Consider the following 17,271-nt stretch of genomic DNA (forward strand, 5'->3'; position numbering starts at 1 on the left):
GGAAGTCAAAACATGCAAATTGTAACACAAGAATAATCGAATCCAATATGGTCTCAGAACTTATGAATATAAATAAAACACCTTTTATTTATCACCATATGATTACATATTATTCATTGTATACTGTTTTACCTATCAACTTTATAATTGAATTTAAAAACAGTAGTTGTCCCATGCTCCAAGCATGTACACTATGTTTTTCCTAAACTCTAGTCATGCCATACACCAAGTATGCATACTATGTTTTCTATGATCTTTACTTTGTGAAATAAATAAATTGAACATAACTCCAATGATTCTCATTTCACAATCCCAAATCCTTATTGCAAATGCAAGAATTCTAAATTCCTGCCACTTACCGAAATCTATTAGATTTTAAACTTACATGCATTGATCCTCTTGTAATGATTATGTACAAAGTCACAAAGACTTGTCAACAAACATTATTGTAACAACCCGTGTCCGGTATGGTAATTCCTTGGTATTTATTTTGTAGTTTTGCTAGAGGGACTCGGCGAGTTCATAGCCTGACTCGCCGAGTAGGGTCGCGACTTCGAGCACGTGTGAGCCGGGGACTCGGCGAGTCCATATCCCTGACTCGGCGAGTCCATCCGTCTGGGTGAAACCCTAAATCCCCGGGTTGCCCACTATTTAAGTCACCTTATAGCCCCATTCTCGCCTCCCTCACCCTGAGAACACTGTGAGAAAGAACCCTAATCCACCCTTGTGTGAGCTAAGTGTTTTGTGCCATTTTGTGAAGGTTTGAAGAAGGAGAAGAAGCAAGGAGCAAGGAGAAGAGGTGTAGTGCAAAGATCCAAGGGAAAATCTGAGTTATTTGAGGTATTTTCGGATTTCCCCTCTTGTTATATGCTTTAAATCTCCATTAGATCCCTCCTAGGATCTAGTTGATGCTTGTTCCAAGCCTTATGTTTGCATGAATGCCTTAATAAGTCGAGATATCTTTAGATCTGAATGATGGGGTGTTGTAGAGCCCAGATCTACTGTCTTTTTGGAGTTACTTTGCATATTAATCATAGATCTACCCATTTTATGCATCTTTTAGCCTTATTTCCCTTATTCATGAGGTTGTGCACGTAAAGTTGGAAACTTTACGTGGTAAATCAGCTTATTGGACTCAGATCTACCAATTGTATGTGTTGGATTCAAACAAAATCGAGTAAAAATCAGTTGCATGGCGGCAACTCGGCGAGTCGGGAAGAACGACTCGGCGAGTTGGGTCGCGAGTTCCCGATTCCATCGTTTTTATCAGTGTCGAGTGGATCCAGTGAGTTAGAGAGTGGACTCAGCGAGTTGAGAGAAGACTCAGTGATGGAGGGACTCGGCGAGTTGTTCATACAACTCGGCGAGTCCAAGGCAATCTTCTTAAGCTCAAGAACAACTTGTCGAGTTGTTCATAGGACTCGGCGAGTCGGATGAAGATTGTCTGAATTCTTGGATTGGGAGAGTACTCGTCGAGTCGATGCCATACTCGACGAGTAGCAGCGAGTTGAGTCGAGGAGTGAGGATAGGGACTCGGCGAGTTGGCGGCCCAACTCGGCGAGTCAGGTCAACTATGGGTTGACTTTGACCGAGAGTTGACTTTGTCTGAGAGTTGACTTTGACCTGGGGGTAAAAGAGTCATTTTACCTAGTGCAGTGTTTAGTATTTGATTTGGTATGTTTATGGACTTGTAGCCGGGGAGATACCGGAGCAGCAGCAGTTAGCCCTCAGAGCTATTCACTCAGCAGCCAATTCACGAGGTGAGTTCCTTTTCAGTAAGAGCGGGTCTAAGGCCACAATGCCGGCCCGTTTAGTCAGCAGTAGAATCCAGATCTTTATCCGACGCAGTAGTTAGCATGTTTGAAGCCTTCGTGGCTCAGATAGGATTATGTGTGTTCATGCTAAGTGATACGTTATGTTATGATCAGTTAGCTTCGAACTTCGGTCTGATGTCAGCTTCGGACTCAGGTTCGATGTAGGGGACAAGGTCCCGGTCAGCTTCGGACTCCGGTTCGATGTCAGCTTCAGACTCAGGTTCGATGTAGGGGACAAGGTCCCGGTCAGCTTCGGACTCCGGTTCGATGTCAGCTTCGGACTCAGGTTCGATGTAGGGGACAAGGTCCCAGTCAGCTTCGGACTCGGTCTAATGTGAGCTTCGGATTGCGGTCCGATGTAGGGGACAAGGTCCCGGTCAGTCAGCTTCGGACTTCGGTCCGATGGAGGGGGCAAGGCCCCAGTATGTGCTTGATATATATATTATTGTATGGTATGTGGTAAATTGGGGAGCTCACTAAGCTTCGTGCTTACAGTTTCAGTTTTGGTTTCAGGTACTTCCGCTAGCAGAGGGGGGAGCTCGGGTTGATGGCATTGCACACACCACAGCTTCAGCTTTCATCCTGGGAGTTGATTTAGTTCCTGATTTTTATATGTCATGGATATGATACAGTTTTCCGTACCGTGGTTTATTATTATTTTGAGATGTATTATGTATGGTTTCATGATATGACACTCAAATTATGGTTTTTGGTTATGTTGAAAAAAGAAATTTTTGGGTCGTATTTTTGGGTTGTTTCAATTATAGAGTATTACAATGGAGATCAACTCTATGGAAACATCCTTCTTGCATTAAGTTTTCTAATCTTACATAGATTGAATAATTTCCAACTTTGAAACATTTCTATATTCCATTTTGACTATCACTTCTGAATAAGAGTTGCCTCTTTTCAGAATATGTCAATATGGTCCTTCCAAAAATAACCCTATACTTCCAACTGTCCCTAAGCAACCAATCTTTGGTAAACCTTAGATTGTCCTCGACAATTGCTTAATCATTTTAGTCATATCCAATTCTAGACTTTTCCCTCTTAATGCCATGAGCATTTGGAAAAATTTAGAAATGATGAATATTATAGCACATGCAATCGATCCTATATCTGAAGCATATGGGACACGATTCATGATGTTTCACATAAATACATGATACTAGACCAGTCTTTTGCTACAATATTTCTATTTCTATTTTCCAAGTTCTCATAATTCAGATTATGAAAAGGGATGTCGTTATCACAACCGAATTTTAGAACGCAAATAATAGACCTATATATAGAATTTCCTTATGTTGAGCCATTCCAACACAAAATTAAAATATATATCCTTGACTAAAGTCGATTAAAACCTCAATCTAAGCTTTTAGAATTGAAATGAAGTATAATCTCATCTCCCTTAATTATAGCAAAACAACTTTTCAACCCCTGAACTTTTGTTTTCCTCTAATTAACATTGCTAACTTGCAATACTAATCATAATTATCATGCTCCCACTGACATGATGATTATTAGCATAACACTTATGCTCCCACTAGCTTTGACATGTACTCAGAAAATAGCTGAACTTCTAGAAATCAATACTTTATTGACTTCCTTTCCAAAGTTCAGATTTCAGATACTAGATTGCTTTGATAAGACTTTATCATAATCATACACCTTATCTTAGATAGCTCACATATATGTCTAAACAATTTCAGAACTATGAAAAGGGATGTTGTAATCATAGTCTCAATTGTTTAGACCTTTGCCACTTTTCATAAGTCCATGTTAGTGTGTCGGTAAACCACACACGCTCCACTAACGACTTTGAGAATGCAAATATCACAATTGCTATCTACTTAAAAATCTACTTAGTGAAAGTGTTTCCTCACTATCATTTTCATGAATCAAAGAGAAACCTTATGACACTTAGATTTTTATGGTGTATGAGTTCCTATCCATGTGAATTTTGTGAAAACCATAATCACAAGATAAGATTAATGACAAACCCAAATTCATATGGACTGAACTTGTGCAATCTTAAATTCTTTCCATTTGGCAGCATAAGGGCATGCTATTGCTTCCAAGCAGCTGTGCAACCAATTGAGAACTCTCAGAACTCCTATGCAAAGCCAACTTGAATAGGCTCAGAAATGTCAACACGATAGGTTACAAACCTCAAGTTGTGTGCTAGTGAAGAACTTTAGGTTTTATTCTTGATTATTTCTTGAGACTTTCAAGACCTTTAAGACTCCCACTGTCCTCTTGACATATAAGACTCACTTGCCAAATATACAAGAGATAGTGCGACTTCTTTATCAAGACAAACACTTCTCACAATTGGTCTTAGTTGGTCTTTGTTTTATCCAAAACATCACAACTTACCAATTTCAAATGTACACGAGTAGAAAACATTTTACTCTTACATTTGACTAGTGTTAATAAACCTTCTTTAAGACGTTTCACTCAAATTACAATCTTGGAGTATGACTCTAAGACTTGTTTTGGAACGAAGTATGACTCATCTTCTTGATTTAACCATTTCAACAATTCATGACTCCTCTTCTTAGTCATAAGAATTATGATATGGTTTATTAATCATTAAGATGATCACAAACATGATCCTAAAGTACTTTCCTATCTTTTCAGATTTGAGAAACTTTTATCTTTCCGCCATACTTTGATTCTTCTTATTCATTCTGTCACACATTGAAACTTCTCCAATGATACAAACTTATACTTAAACTTATAAGTATAACCATATTTACTGAACTTAAGTAAATCATGACAAATAGTCTTACAGATATTTGTGGTGGGCTAGACTGGTGCACCTAATTAGTCTTAACTTTCCAAAGCTGAAAGTTCTCATTCATCATACTATACAACTTGCATGATTCCAAGTTTCGGTCAAATTGAAACTTGGGTGATGAGAATCTTTCCTTATTTGGTAAATTTAGATAATACCACAAACGAAAGAATCAAATCCATTTTCCAATATTGCTATTACTGGAATCATATAAGAAACAATTTTTCACAAATGACATTGTAAGGATACTTAAAATAAATAAAATCAAAATTTTCCTTTTATTTTAAAAACTTTGCGGAAAAACTTATCCTTACAATTCATATGAAAACCTTGTTGTTATCTATTCCTAAGCAATATATTATAACTCTTAAGTAACAACTCAAAATTCTGATCATCGAACCATGCAATCTAAATCCATCTTCGCGATCAGAATCAACATGTACTTAATAGAGTTAGACAATGGACTTTACCTGAAGTAGAGTCAAACTTATTGACTTTAACATCCTTAGGTAAATTTGGCAACTTCGTGACCAATGCCCCTTCATTTGGCAATATAAACATATGGACCCTTTGGAAATGGTACATGTGACTATCTCAGACTTAGCCTTTTTCTTTACCATTTGGTCAACCGGGTTGACTATGGCCGATCCCTTTCCATTGGGAAGAGAATGCTTTTCTGGATTTCCAGTGTCACCATTGTCATTGTCCATAAAGTTTTGGGAAGTTGATCTTCTTAATCAAATTTGCTTTACTAGTACACCAAATCATTTCTGGTTTAGTAGCACCAAGCAAATAGATAAGATCATTAAGGGTCTTGTCATAGTCTGTTCCATAAGAGTCCCAAAGGAACTCACTATGTGACTTAGAAAGTGATTGAACATCCAACTTCCTCAAGACTTTGACACCCAACTCTCCCGACTTGTCAATATGTGACTTCATCTTCAAGATGTGATCACACCTAGACCTTGCCAATAGGGCTTGAGTGACCTTAAACTTTTCAAGAACTTGTGGGTTAGGGAGAATAATTAGAGGAGGTGAAAGAAGTATGATTTCCATGGGACATCATCTTCATATAGGAAAAACTTGTTTCAAGAGATTTGGGATGATCATACATGTCTGAACTAGACATCTATTGGGAGATATTCAAGATAGTTGATTTAAAGTCCTTAATATAGCACCAATATGAAATATTAAGGCTAGGACCCAACACAATATTTTTATAACTTGGAAGAGGGATGCCTTAATCTAAGCTATAAAATATTTGAAGGTAGGTAAATGACGATTTACCAATTTCCACCATGAAAAACGAAATATAATTTATTAAGTTTTTACTTGGGTTTGAAACTCGTAGATCTTTTGAGATTCATTGAACTTTTAAAAGACATGTTTCAATCTCGAGTGTGCCCTTTAGGTTTTGTGACTGGGATGTCGAGGATCACAAAACAAGGTGTGAAGTAACCATGCAAATTACTTGGTACCCTTAAATGTTTACCCCTTAATCGATGTGCCGGTTAACCACACATGCTCCGCCGATACTATGATAAACAATAAGTTACCCTTTGCCTACCTTGTTAAATCCAAGTTAGTGTGCCGGTTACCCACACACGCTCCACCAATGACTTAAACAAAGTACAAAGTGTAATTTCATGGATTAACACCTTATTCACATTTTTCTAAGTAACTAAGATTGGGAATTCATAAGTGTTTAGTTACTTAGTATTTATCATTAATACTTTTAATGAAAGGAGAATTATAGTCCTTGTCCTACCTGTTCGACTATCGACCCTCCACCAGTCAAGGAAGCGGTGGGTGAGAGTGGACACCCATTAAACTGCCATTTTATAGGCAGTAACCTTATACCCCCCTTATAGACCGGCTTCGTGAATGAGGCCTACTAATGGTAAGACTGACTTGCTCTTATACATATATATATATATATATATATATATATATATATATATATATATATATTATTAACTTATAATATCATATAGTATAAGGGTTGAATTTTAACTTTTAAAATTCTAAGGGCTTAACTTGGAATTAAAGTATTCTTGAGAGAAGCTTTACAAATTCCAAAACTTGAGGGCAAGTTTTGAAACTATTCAAAACTAATTAATTCCATAACTTATGTGTTTATAGTAGTTTTTAATTTAAAACTCTTCAAGTTCCATAACTTGAGGACAAGTTATGGAAGACTTTAAACTAATAAAAGAATGTAACTCTTCTTTTTTTGTAACTTATGGAACTAATTAAGGTTACACTTTTTTTATTTTATAATTTAATGAAGAGACTCTTGAACCTCCATAACTTGAGGATAAGTTATGGAGTCATAAAACCATTTAATTAGAACTAGACTCTTCATTTTGTAACCTTTTCCAACTTTTATGAGTATTAAGAGACTTTAATGTGACTTTTTATGTAACTTGAGGACAAGTTACACAAACACATTTTAGACTCAACTCTTAGATTAAAATGGATCAAAGACACATAATCAATCAACCTTTTCTATTAATCTAAGTAACTCATATGAACATAATATTTCAAGTCAAACACTTTTTCATGAAATTAGCCTAACCATTAAACTAATACAAATCATGAATCTATTGACAAATATCTTTGAAATTGGATTAGCATGAACATTAACACATCAAAAACAAGTTTAGAAGGTCAAAAACAGCTTAATGTAATGTTCCTAGTCCAATTCCAGCCAAAACAATCGAAGATATGCTGTCTGGGGGTCCAACTCGTTGAGTGCATGAACAAACACGACGATTTGGATGCTTTTCCCTTGGACTCGTCAAGTCCTTTCATGGACTCGGCGAGTCTGCTGTGCAGACAGCACCAAACTTCGATTTTTCAGCCAATTTTGCAAGTATAACAAGAAAACAAACCTGGCTCTGATACCACTGTTGGGTTTTAAGCATTCTACACACTCCTAAGTGTACATGCAACCCTAAATACCTTGGATCTATATTTTCTCTATTATACATACAATTATGAACATCCAAGGTATTATCCTAATCTAGTATACAAAACAATGAATATAACAAGATAGAATACATACCTCTTTGATGTAGAATGTCTTCATGAAGCTTGAGTGCCTAGTGCCCCAAGTGTGACACCTCAAATGATTCACGCAACATCATATGCACTTGGAAAACTTAGAGAGAAAACCACACACCATAAAATTGGCTAGCCCTTTCTTACTCACTCTAGTGACCGATTTTTCCCAACAATATGATCTTTATATAGTGTGTTACAATTAGGGTAAACCCTAATTGTCATGGCCTTCCATTTCCTTGGATCCATGGGTTCAAATACACCATGGAGCATCCATGGAGCATCTTATGGGTTTTAGCCCAACTTGATAATTCATGGAGCATTAGCCCACTATACAAGTATGGATGATTTACACAATCAACTCATATATTTAATTAGTCTTCTTTTGATTACTTAAGTAATACCAAATTAATTCTTGATCAATACTAATTAAATAATCCTATAAATATATTAGAACTTATAGTATATTAATAAATCTTAAGTGTTATTTCTCTCATTTTAGTCTATCCAAATGCATGATGCCATGCAACCCAAATGGACCATGTCGGGTCGGGTCAAGTCTTACCAATTATAGTTATGGACTTAGACATTAATCCAACAGGATTTGCTGGAAAGGTACCAACAAAGTACGAGGCAGGAGAGGTACGGGATCATCACTTCGATGATCACGACCAAGATGAGGGACGGAGAGTCTGTCACTGCTCATCTGCAGAAGATGCAAAGGTATGTCGACCGCCTGCTGAAGTTAAATGTTAACTTCGATGAAGAATTGGCAATTAATATCATTCTTCATTCACTGCCACCCTGCTTCAACCAGTTTGCATGACCTACCACATGAACAAGGAGGAGGTCATCTTGATCAAGCTTCAAGGCTTGTTGAGGACTGCTAAGAGCAACCTCAAAGATAAATCTGTTGCATCAACTTCCGCTACAACTTCCCCCGTCTTGGCTATTGGGCATGGGAAGGGTAAGAAGAGGAAGGCTCCTTCAAAGAGAAACCATAAGGGAAAGTACCATGATGATACCTCTTCTAGTGGAACCAAGGCTGGTCCCGCTGCACCCATCTCCAACCCAAAGGATGCAGAGTGCTACTACTGCCACGAGAAGGGGCATTGGAAAAGATGTTGCCCGAAATATCTGCAAGATATCAAGGATGGGAAGATCAAGTCGTCCTTCGCATGTATTTATACTATTAAATCTAATAACTCATCTCATGCCATTTCTTGGGTTCTTGATATAGGATATGGTTTTCACATTTGTTCTGATTTGCAAGGCCTAAGAAGAAATAGGGATGTGGAGCATGGGAAGATAAACTTGATCATGGGGAACAGAAGATCGTCGCCTGTCACCAAGATTGTAGTTTACTCTTTAGTGCTTAGTAGTGGGTTAGGACTGGAGTTGAATAATTGTTGCTATTTGCCAGAAATGGCTAGAAACATCATTTCTTTTCATGGTTTGTATAGAAAAGGATTTAGATTTTCGTTTGATAATGAAAAAGGTTCTATTAATGCTTATCTTAATGTTGTTTTCTATTTTGAAGCATTACCTTGTAATGGAATATATGAAACTGTGATGGTTGTAGACAACTTAGGAAATGATGTGTTGCATATTGACTCTTCCAATAGTTTGGACAAAGCATGCTTGTGGCATTGTCATCTTGGACATGTCAACAAGAAATGCATAGCCAAATCTAAAAGGATGGAGTGTTGGAGTCATTTGACCTTAGGGACGATGACGTGTGCGAGTCTTGTTTGATTGGAAAGATGACCAAGTCACCCTTCACTAGTACTTGTGAAAGGGGTGAGGGTTTATTGGATCTCATACACACTGATGTGTGTGGGCCCTTTAGATCCACCACAAGGGATGCGAGCCGCTTCTATGTGACTTTCAATGATGATTATAGCAGATATGGGTATATCTACTTAATCAAGCACAAGTCAGAAACCTTTGAAAAGTTCAAAGAGTTTAAGCAGGAAATGGAGAATCAGCTAGGTAGGAAAATCAAGATACTTCAATCTGATCGAGGTGGAGAGTACCTAAGTCTTGAATTCCATGACTACCTCAAGGAATGCAGAATCGTTTCGCAATTGACGCCACCTAGGACACCACAGTTGAATGATGTAGCTGAGAGGTGTAATTGAACCCTACTAGACATGGTTCGTTCCATGACGAGTCGTGCTTCGCTACCTATATCATTCTGGGGGTATGTGATATGTGTATTTTCATATATATTTTTATACACTTTATCTTAATATTTTGGCCTTATTTATTCTATTTTAGAACTAAAAAGTACTCATAATGCTTTGAATTATGTTTTGCAGCTATTCGTTGCCGATGAACCACAAAAGAAAAAACTAAAGCGGAAGCCGGACTTAGAAGCTAAAAGAAATCAAAATTGCTGAAAAAGTGAGTACGCCCCGCGTAAGGAAATAGTACGCGCCGCGTACACCTTTGCACCGGATAGACTTGATCGCGTGATTATCTTGAGTACGCGCTGCGTAATCCTAAGTACGCCCAGCGTACTTAGGTCGGCCACAAAGATTATAAATGTCGATTTTTAGCTAACCAGGAAGGGGGGATTCGACTTCTAACCTAATTTAGTCGACAATTAGCTACTGTTAAGCCGTTTTGAGGGTCTAGAAGGCGGCCGGAAGGCCGTTAAGCTAACGGGAGCAGAGATCGGAAGGATTGGAGAGCGGATACATGTTGATTATCATATGGTTTGCTGACGTGACCATGTTTAGCATTCTATGGTGGTACTTTTCTGTATTTAGTTTCTGATTTAGGTGTAAAAACCTTTTACTTTGTGTTTATGATTGAATGAAGCTTTGATTATTAGACTAATTGCTATATTAAATAGTTTATTTGTGTTTAATTTATCTTGCCAAGCTTGTTTAAAGATCCTCATGTGTTAATGATGATTATTTTCTGTTAATTGTTAATTGAATTGAGTTGCTTGAACATCTGCTTGATTTGCTTGTCTCTTATGATTTTTGATGACCATCGAGATTATAAGACTAGAAATAACGAATGTGAAACTAGAATTAACTTGAGAATAAGTAAGTTAATGTGTGAGCCTTGTTTGATGAGCATCAACAAGAGGTTGATTAAATGTCTACATTGATTAACTATATTTACAAGTCTTGCTTGATACGAACTGAACACTAGGAAGCATGTTAGTTTAATCAACTGATCACTGTTTGAATTGACTTGTTTGCTAAAGGATTAGTTATAGTGAACGCGAATCTAATCATTTTAGGAATCGGTGAACATTGAATAAATGAATTTGTGTATGCAATTGTCTATGTTTTAAGGTGTAATTTATCTAAACCCAAGTACCTGAAGAGATGTGCTTTCCTGTTAGTTTATCGAGAGTTGTTAATTGATTTATTAAACCATTTTATTATTTTCGTGTAACCTGTAACCTATAATCAAATATATTAAATTAATCCACCGTTCCCTGTGATCGACACCCGACTTACCTAAGCTATACTGTAACCTGACTAGGTACACTGCCTATAAGTGCATAGATAGTCTAAGTTTGTTAGGTTATAAATATTAAAATTAGTGGGTACTTTTGTGCACATCAGTATGCCTTGGAGACTGCTGCCTATATCCTTAACTTGGTCCCTACGAAGAAGGTTGCCAAAACACCTCACGAGATGTGGACAGTGAAAGATCCCTCGTTAGCACATATCAAGGTTTGGGGATGCGAGGCTTTCATAAGACAAAAGACTCATGACAAGCTCGAACCTCGTAGTGATCGGTGTATTTTCATCGGCTACCCACAAAAGTCCTTTGGATATCTCTTCTATAGACCGAGTGACAATGTTGTCTTCGTTGCAAGGAGAGGGGTTTTCCGAGAGCGAGAACTCATAAGCCAAGGGGACGGTGGGAGGCAAATCAATCTTGAAGAGCTTCAAGAATCGAACGATAAAGGAACCTCAAACATTGGCGCTCAACTTGAGGAGGAAACTCCTGTTGAACCGATTGACGAGTCCTTACCTCTTAGACGTTCCAGTAGGGTTAGCTTTCAACCGCAGTTTTATGGTTTCCATATTACTACTAAAGGGGATACGTTTATTAGTGATAGTACACTAGTAACTTTGGACGAACCTAGCAGCTACAAGGAAGCCATGACAGGCCCGAAGTCTGAAAAATGGAAAGAGGATATGGACAATGAGATTCAGTCCATGTATGACAACCATGTTTGGAATTTGGTTGACAATGTACCAGGGCGTAAGACGGTCGGGTGCAAGTGGATCTTCAAGAAGAAGACCGACATGGACGGGAAAGTACACACTAATAAGGCGCGATTGGTTGCGAAGGGATTTAATCAAACTCCCGGAGTTGACTATGATGAGACCTTTTCACCGGTTGCGAAGACAAAGTCTATTAGGGTGATGCTAGTCATTACTGCATTTCATGACTATGAAATATGGCAAATGGACATCAAAACCGCTTTCCTTAATGGGAAGTTGGCTAAGGATGCTTATATGAGTCAGCCAGAGGGTTTTGTCGATGCGAAGTATCCTAATAGAGTGTGTAAGCTTGAGAAGTCCATTTATGGATTGAAACAAGCATCTCGCAGATGGAATGTTTGTTTCAGCGAGAAAGTCAAAGAGTTTGGCTTCCTGCGAAGCGAAGATGAGTTTTGTGTATATGTCAAAGCCAGTGGGAGCATAGTTAGCTTTCTCGTATTGTATGTCGATGACATACTACTCATAGGAAACGACATCCCGACCCTGCAGGAAGTCAAGTCTTGGCTTGGGAAGTGTTTCGCTATGAAGGACCTCGAAGAGGCTGCCTATATTTTAGGAATAAGGATAGTGAGAAACAGGAGTAAAAGACTAATAGGACTTAGTCAGAATACTTACTTGGAAAAGGTACTAAAACATTTTAGTATGGAAAATTCCAAGAAAGAGGAGTTACCGATACAAAGCAATTCCAAGTTGAGTAAGACTACTAGGAGTATGAGGCTAAATAATAAAATTTAACAAAACAATATGAACAATAATAGCTCTTTAGCTTAATGAAGTAAACTATATAAATAATTTATAAACTATAGTGTCATCCCTACAAAAGTACTACACCTTCCTTCCGTCAAAATGACAACTATGCCCTTGAAAATCAGATAGAAAACTCTCCCATTGAAAAGTCAAAACATACAATACAATGAAGCCGTTGGTTCCCAGCCATCTCTCCTTCCTCGTTTCCAAGATCCGACCTTCATTTTTACTCCAATTTCACACTTCCATACCCAAAAATCCTACACCCATCTCGTTCCCCGATCATCAAACACCAAGAAGATCAACCGAAGATCAAAATCTTTCAATTCGAGAAGAACACATAGTTAACCGAACCACTATCCTCGAAACTCTAACATGTTACAGCAACGATTGGAAACGCGCTATGGAGTTCTTCAATTGGGTTGAATCGGAATACGGGTTCAAACACACAACAGAAACGTATAATCACATGATTGATATATTGGGTAAGTTTTTCGAATATGATCTTGCATGGCAACTGATCGATAAAATGCCTGAGAGAGACCATACTACATTTCGTGTAATGTTTAAGCGTTATGTTTCCGCACACCTTGTTCAAGAAGCAATCAGTACATATCATAAGTTAGGAGAATTTAATTTAAAAGATGACACGTCGTTCTTGAATCTTATAGATGCATTGTGTGAGTATAAACATGTAATCGAAGCAGAAGAGTTATGTTTAGGTAAAGATAAGAAGTTTAAAGAAAAGATTGCGTCTTTTGAGATGGGTACTAAAGTGTATAACATGATTCTTCGTGGGTGGTATAAAATGGGGTGGTGGTCTAAATGTAGAGAGTTTTGGGGACAGATGGATGAAGATGGAATTAGTAAAAATTTGTTTTCTTATTCAATTTACATGGACATTCAATGCAAGAGTGGGAAGCCATGGAAGGCTGTGAAGCTGTATAAAGAGATGAAGAAGAAAGGGATTAAATTGGATGTGGTGGCATACAACACTGTTATCCGTGCAATCGGTGTTTCAGAGGGTGTTGATGTGGCTGTTCATCTTGGTCGTGAAATGCTGGAATTAGGCTGTGAACCAAATGTTGTAACTTACAATACAATCGTTAAACTTCTGTGTGAAAATGGGAGGGTCAAGGAGGCATATAAGGTGCTCGATAAAATGTCTAAGAGAGGATGTGCACCCAATGTGATCACTTATCATTGCATTTTCAGGTGCTTGGAGAAGCCGAATGAGATTCTTGCAATGCTTGATAGGATGATTGAGAGTGGTGTATGTCCAACTATGGATACATATGTATTGCTTATAAGGAAATTTGGGAGATGGGGTTTTTTGAGACCGGTTTTTATAGTTTGGGAGAAGATGGAAAATCATGGTTTGAGTCCGAATGAATTTGCTTATAATGCTTTGATTGATGCTTTGGTGGAAAAAGGTATGATTGATATGGCAAAAAAGTATGATGAAGAGATGTTGGCAAAAGGACTCTCAGCTAAATTGAGACCTGAGTTAGTGAACGGAGAAAATGAGGATGGATGATTGACATAAGGGCCCGTTTGTAACACATGATAGGAAAAACAAGACTCAGACTGATGTCAATGAGACAAAATTACAGTAAGATTTAGTGCTTGAAGTTGGTCTCAAATGGGTTCTAGGACAACTCGCCATGGGAAGCTAGGAAGCTAGAGGATGATGGAAGGGAAGTGAAAACTATGGATAGTCGTGTGGCTTTCTATGTATTATTATTTGATTTGCATCTCAAAGCTTTCTTTTTTTGAGTTTTTCTTTGTTTTGAAGCGACATATGTAATCCTTCAAGTCAACATTGGCAATCCACTACAAGTCAACGTTATGTGTATTCTAACACGTTCTTTGAGGCTTAGGAATTCATAACCCTACAAAATAAATACTATTCACTAAACATCTCAATATATTTGTCGCATTAAAATTGCGGATGCTGCATAATATCATCTTTGCTACTTGATCATTTAAGGTTATAATGCCTTAATTTTTTTAAGGGCTAAAATCATATAACCTGACACCATCAAAATTTGAAAAGAGAAAAAAATATTCGACAATAAATAATGACTAAACCTAATCCCAAAACAGCTGAATTTAAATCAACAAATTACACGTGTCAACAAGTTAGGGGTGTTGATTGGATATAACTTTTAGGTTTCGGATAGTTCGAGTTTTAAAAAAAGAAAATAATAATAACCGGTATTTGATCTATATTGCACTTCGGGATTCGGGTTCAGGTAGATTGAGTTTTAATTCGGGCCGGGTAGCGGGTATACCCGTAAATTACTCAAACAAAAAAAACAATTATACATTTAGGCCTCGTAAATTTTCTTCGTTTATGTTTTTTTTTATCAAGATTATCAAATCTAACTTCCAACTTTTCTTTTCAATGTCAATTGTTGTTGAAATGTTATTATATTTTGTTTAAATCGTCGATAAAGATTATTTTGATTACAAGTTTTGAAATCTAAACATTAGGTAAATATCTATTTTAAGTCATGTGCACTATGTTTTCTTTCTGATTTTTCTGTTTTACAACCTTTGTTTTTTCTCTTTTTCTTTTTCTTTTGATATTATTTTTCTTAAAGTGAGTGTTTGATCGTCTTGAAATAGGAATATTGCAACCTGAATATACAATGTTTCGTTTAGCACTATTTTATAATACCGTTTTTAGGTTACAAGTAAACCTTTTTTTGGAATAAAAAATTAAGATTAGAGATAGTTACAAATACTTCAATTTACAATGTTATGCGAAATTGTCGAAGTGTGAACTTTGGATTCGGAGAGTCGAATTCCTAGGTCAAGTGGTCAGCGAAGAGGGAATTCATATGGACCTTTCCAAAATCAAAGCAATCGAGAACTGGTCAGCACCAAGAACGCCTACGAAGATCCGTCAATTCTTAGGCCTCGCTGGCTGCTATCGCAGGTTCATACAGAACTTCTCAAAGATCGCTAAACCGCTTACCACCTTGACCCAGAAGGGTGTAACCTTCGATTGGGAAGAGAAACAAGAAAATGTGTTCCAAACACTAAAACAAGCCCTATGCAGCGCACCGATATTGTCCCTTCCAGAAGGGATAGAAGATTCCATAGTATACTGCGATGCATCCAACCAAGGACTTGGCTGTGTTCTTATGCAACGGGAAAAGGTCATCGTCTATACATCAAGACAACTTAAGACACACAAAGTTAACTACACTACTCACGATCTTGAGCTTGAAGCGGTAGTTTTTGCTCTAAAGATCTGGAGACACTACCTATATGGTACAAAGAGCACCATTTTCACAGACCACAAAAGCCTTCAACATATATTCGATCAGAAGGAGCTGAACAAGAGACAACGATGATGGGTAGAACTACTAAATGGCTATGAATGTGAAATTTGTTATCATCCCGGCAAAGCCAATGTAGTAGTTGATTCCCTTAGTCGAAAGGAGTACTCAGGTCATAGAGTCAAAGCACTGATAATGACCATCCATTCACATCTGTCTACACAATGTAAAGAGGCTCAACATGAAGCCTTGAAACCCGAAAATGTGGCAGGTGAATCCTTAAGAGGAATGGAAAAGAATTTAGAAGTCAAGGGTGACGGAGTTCGATATCTCGTGAACCGGATCTGGACACCGAAGTTTGGTGGATTCAAAGACGTTGTCATGAACGAACACGATACTCCGTTCATCCAGGTTCAGACAAGATGTATCAGGACCTCAAGAAGTTATATTGGTGGCCAACATGAAAGCAAAGATTGCTACCTTTGTGGGCAAGTGTCTGACTTATGCCAAGGTTAAGATAGAATACCAAAAGCCCTCAGGTTTGCTTTAGCAACCAGAAATACCTGAGTGGAAGTGGGAGCGGATTACAATGGATTTCATAACCAAGTTACCCAAGACAACGGGTGGTCTTGATAACATTTGGGTGATCGTCGACAGGTTAAACAAGTCCGCGCACTTCCTGCCAATTAAAGAAACTGATAAGATGGAGAAACTAACCAGAACATACATTAGAGAGATTATACGACTGCATGGTGTACCCATATCTATTATCTATGATAGAGATAGTAGATTCACCTCGAGATTCTAGTAGTCACTACAAAATTCCCTGGGAACTAGGATGGACATGAGTACAGCCTACCATCCACAAACTGATGGGTAGAGTGAGCAAAAGATCCAAACATTAGAAGACATGCTGAGAGATTATGTGATTGACTTTGGTAAAGCGTGGGATATCTATTTTCCATTTGTCGAGTTTTCATACAACAACAGTTACCATACCAGTAGCAAAGTTCCTCCATTCGAATCCCTTTATGGTCGGAAGTGCAGATCACCTATGTGCTCGGATGAAGTGGCTGATACGCAACTAGCTAAAGGACAAGTTCCTGATAGCACTCTCACTGACCCGGAAATCATCAGAGAGACGACTAAAAAGATTGTTCAAATTCGTGAATGATTGAATGCCTCTAGAGATAGACAGAAGAATTACGCAGACAAAAGACAAAAACCCTTGGAATTCTAGGTTGGTGACCGCGTGCTATTGAAGGCCTTACCCTGGAAGGGCATGATACGCTTCGGAA

General features: G+C 37.8%; 1 protein-coding gene across 1 annotated transcript; it reads left to right on the top strand.

Moving 5' to 3' along the window:
- The first annotated feature begins 12,789 nt into the window (after positions 1-12,789).
- LOC111881393 (pentatricopeptide repeat-containing protein At1g80550, mitochondrial) lies at positions 12,790-14,538 on the top strand. Its single transcript, XM_023877786.3, has one exon. The coding sequence runs from the start codon at positions 12,850-12,852 to the stop codon at positions 14,218-14,220; it is 1,371 nt and encodes a 456-aa protein (XP_023733554.1). The 5' UTR covers positions 12,790-12,849; the 3' UTR covers positions 14,221-14,538.
- The last annotated feature ends 2,733 nt before the right edge of the window (positions 14,539-17,271 follow it).

The sequence above is a fragment of the Lactuca sativa genome, chromosome 7 (genome assembly GCF_002870075.4).
Source record: "Lactuca sativa cultivar Salinas chromosome 7, Lsat_Salinas_v11, whole genome shotgun sequence".
In the NCBI taxonomy this organism is placed as follows: domain Eukaryota; kingdom Viridiplantae; phylum Streptophyta; class Magnoliopsida; order Asterales; family Asteraceae; genus Lactuca; species Lactuca sativa.